Source organism: Fulmarus glacialis, unplaced genomic scaffold, assembly GCF_000690835.1.
Source record: "Fulmarus glacialis isolate BGI_N327 unplaced genomic scaffold, ASM69083v1 scaffold16512, whole genome shotgun sequence".
Lineage (NCBI taxonomy): Eukaryota > Metazoa > Chordata > Aves > Procellariiformes > Procellariidae > Fulmarus > Fulmarus glacialis.
Window position 1 is genome coordinate 23 of NW_009199973.1, and position 3,701 is coordinate 3,723.

The 3,701-nt window shown below is 54.2% G+C and overlaps 1 protein-coding gene across 1 annotated transcript; it reads right to left on the reverse strand.

Moving 5' to 3' along the window:
• Positions 1-439: 439 nt before the first annotated feature.
• ELFN1 (extracellular leucine-rich repeat and fibronectin type III domain containing 1) lies at positions 440-2,877 on the reverse strand. The gene has a single exon (XM_009573433.1). It carries the CDS (start codon positions 2,875-2,877, stop codon positions 487-489), a length of 2,391 nt encoding a protein of 796 aa, XP_009571728.1. The 3' UTR covers positions 440-486.
• Positions 2,878-3,701: the final 824 nt, after the last annotated feature.

Here is a 3,701-nt window from a genome sequence, read left to right on the forward strand (position 1 = left end):
TTTGGTTTTTGTTGCTGTTTTTGTTGCTGTTGATTTTGGAAGGGAAGGAAGGAAGAACACAAACTGTTCACAAAGAATCCACAAAATCACGGAATAGGGACTCATGCAATGCAATATTGGGAAACGCCAGACCTCAGCTCTCTGCCCGCTCTTTCACTTTCTTTTTATATTCAATTTTTTCTTTTTTCTTATTTTTTTTTAAAAAATCGAAATGAAACAAAACTTTTTTTTTTCACTCCACAGTTTGTTTGTTTTGTAAAGTTTGTGTTCAAATTTGGTGCGTCTCACCAATGTGAGGACATTTTAATATCTCGCTTTATATATTATATAGAATATTTATAGATTTTCATAATTTGTTCTCTCTTTTATTTTTATTGATTCTTTTTTTTAAATTTTATTTTGTTTCAAAGACAGTCTGAATAAAAATAGCTGCTGCGGATTTCTTTTGGTCCAGTTAGTGTGTTAAGTCACGGGTTGTGTGAGGACTCAGGACTTTTGCTGGGCAGAGACGCCCTTCCAGTAGTCTAAGATGTCATGAAGATCCTCGTCTTTGGCAAACTGGACCTTTTTGCGTAGGGCATGGCCGGCTGCCATATACTCCTCCTCGTCTTTGTGCCGCTTGCGGTTGAGTTTGAAGCGCTCCCAGATGCTGTGCGATGGTTTGCAGGTGTACTCTGGGCTGGAGGTGTAGCTCAGGTTGTGATATTGAGGCGAGAGCTGGGAATAGGCCAGGTCTCTGGGGCGAGGACGGGTCAGAGGCTCCAGGATGGAGGGCTTTCGCCCCGCCATGCTGTCGTGCTGCTCCCCTTGGTGCGAGCCGGGGTAGGAGTGCCGGTGTTCGCTGTACTGACGGATCTTTTCCGCCTCTGCCCGCAAGATGGCCGCGGCCGGTGTCACAGTGAGGATGGTGTCGGTGGTAGGGGATGTCTTCTCAATGTATTTGGCTTCTGATTTGTGGCCCGATCCCTCGGAGCGGTAGGACCTGGGGCTCCGTATGGAGCCACTGGAAGAGGTGCTGGAGCGTTTGGGGGCTGCCTCCATGCTGTGGTGTCTCTGGAGAGGGTGGTTGTAGCTTTCCTTGTAGACGGGGGAGAGGAATCCGTGCTTGCTGGGGATCTGCTCTGATAAGAGCACCAGCTGAGGCTCTACTGTGGAGACTGCCCCCGATTTCACCCCTTGGAAGGAGGTGGACTCAGATTTCAAGGCATCGATGCAGTTGTTGATGATCTGGTTCACCTTGTCCACCTCCTTGGCAATGGTGGAGATCTCAGCCACAGAGCTCTGGGTGTCCGGCGGCAGGGACAGCTCGCAGTCTCGCCTCTCGGGCTGCTCACCCGTCCTCACCTCCATGTAGTTGCCCTTGGTGGCCTTGGGGGTCTCGCTGCTGTCAATCAGCTTATACTGCTCGACCTCGCCAGCAGAAGGCAGGTAGGGGATGCGGGTCACCGTCTCCCCACCCAGCATCTGTCCCTGAGACAGCTGGGTGATGCTGGTGGTCTCCATTTCTGGCCCATATTTCAGCTCGATGATGGTCTTCTTCATGCTGCCGGCAGCCTTTTTGTGCTTCTCCTCCTGCTGGCGCCTCTTCCGGAGACAGTAATACACAACGCCCAGGACAATCACCATGCCAAAGAGACAGCCCAGGATTGTCATGATATAATGAGTGGCAGTGGAAGGGGTGGGCACCGGCTCCTTGCGGTTGGGTCTGGTGGGTGTGATGGTGACACAGGTGTGGTTGTACTTGGAGTATTGGTGGACAGAGACTACACAGTAGGTGTAATCTCTTTGTGCTACTAGGTTGCTCACGGTGATGTTCTCCTCCTTCTTCCTGAGCTTGGTGATCATAGAGGAGAAGCCGTTTTCAAACTGGGAGAGGATGTACATCTTGCTGAAGGGGTAGGGGATCTGCACGGTGAGGACGGCCGAGTTGTGGTTGAGGTGCTTCACCTGGATGTTGGGGCGCACCTCCGTCTCGCCAATGGGCGTGAAGAGGGAGAACTGCGGGGTCGTGCCATCGCCGGAGGAGCACTCCTCCTCGGAGCAGGGGCTTTCGGAGGGCGCCGTGGTCACCTGGTACCTGGGAGGGATAAAACGAGGGATCACAGTGTAGGAGCCGCCGGTGCAAAGGGAAGAGAGCATGCTCAGAGCATTGCGGTAGCCAGTCCGGCCTTGGCCTAACAAGTAGTAGCCTGTATAGTCGGGTGGGGAGTCGCACTGCATCCGGTCATAGGTGCGTGTCATGTTGGTGAAAGCCTCCAGCCATTGCAGGAAACCGAGGAGCTCACAGGAGCAGTAGAAGGGGTTACTGTAGAGTTCACAGACAGAGAGCTTGTTTAGGCCCCGAAAAGTGTTGCTGTCGAGTCTCTGGATCCTGTTCATGGACAGGTCAATGTTCACTATGTTGGGGCACTCCCAGAAGGCATTGGGGGTGACGGACTCGATGAGGTTGGCCTGGAGATAGAGGTACTCCAGCTTCCCCAGGCCCCGGAGGCTGACCTCGGTGAGGTTCCTCAGTCGGTTGTAACCCAGCTGCAGCACCTGGAGGTTGAACTGTCCTGAAAAGGCACCATCCTCGATGTAGGAGATCTCGTTCTTCGTCAGGTTGAGGTATGTCAGGTTGCCGAAGCGGCTGAGCGAGGCGTACTGCACGCTCTTGATCTTGTTGTCGTTCAGCCGCAAGTCCACAATGGTGCTGTTGATTTGCTGGGGGATGGACTCGTAGGGAGGCTGGTTTTGGCTGCAGATGGCCAACCAGACGAAGCCCTTGTCCCCCTCGATGAGCCAGCAGTCTGCCCGCCCCCCGCCGGTGTGCAGGAGAGAGACGGCGGCCACGCACACGCAGAGGGCTGACGTCGCGGCCCACCGGCGACCTGCCATCTGGAAGGGCGGCGCGGAGAAGGGGTTCCTGGTCTGCCAGAAGCGGGGAGCGGGACAGGGGCCGGGAAGATGTGGGCTAGTGCTTCTTCAGCAGCTTCGCTTGCCTCTCCCTTCTCCTCATGGCTTGGAGATGGGGGGGAAGCGTCCGTGGAGAAAGCAGACCTCGGTGCCCACGCTACTTGGCAGCCACCGGCCAGGGGCTACTACCAAGGCCTGGGTGGCTGAGGCTGGTCCCACATCACCAGGTCTCTGGCATCTCGGGGGGGGAGTCATGAAGTTAGGTGCCCGTGCGGAGGAGTCCCTCTGGCTTAGAGACAAGCCTTCCTCTCACTTTTTATAGTATATCTCCTCGTTTTCTTTTTGCTGCCCATCGCAACACTGGTCCCCATCTCCATGTGCCTCCGTGCGTCTAGCTGTCCCCGCTCGGTCCCTCGGCTCACCTGCTCAAAACAAAACACAAGCACAAACTAAACACGAAGGAAAGACAGTTGGCATTTAGAGGTGTTGGAAATGTGTCCAACTACCCTTTTAACGTTAGGCACTTGCCTTCTACCTCTGGCTACCACCTTTCAAGGAGCCTTTGGTTTATTTGGGCACTGCCACCAGTGGCATTTGGCAGCACGAGGGAAGGTGGTCACTGACCATGGAGATCACCCTCCTCTGAGTGCATTGCCCAGTGTCACATTATAGGCAGGGGAGAGACCAACGCACATCCAGGGCACCGTTTGACCTATTTAGGTGTCTACCTTAGGAGGAGAGGAGTGATGCCCCAGAAGTGTCTGTTCCTCTCCACTGAGAGCAGATGAAGTCTAGACAACTCGCTC

Excerpts from the sequence above, each read along its gene's own strand:
- ELFN1 (XM_009573433.1), bottom strand. The coding sequence starts at position 2,877 with ATGGCAGGTCGCCGGTGGGCCGCGACGTCAGCCCTCTGCGTGTGCGTG.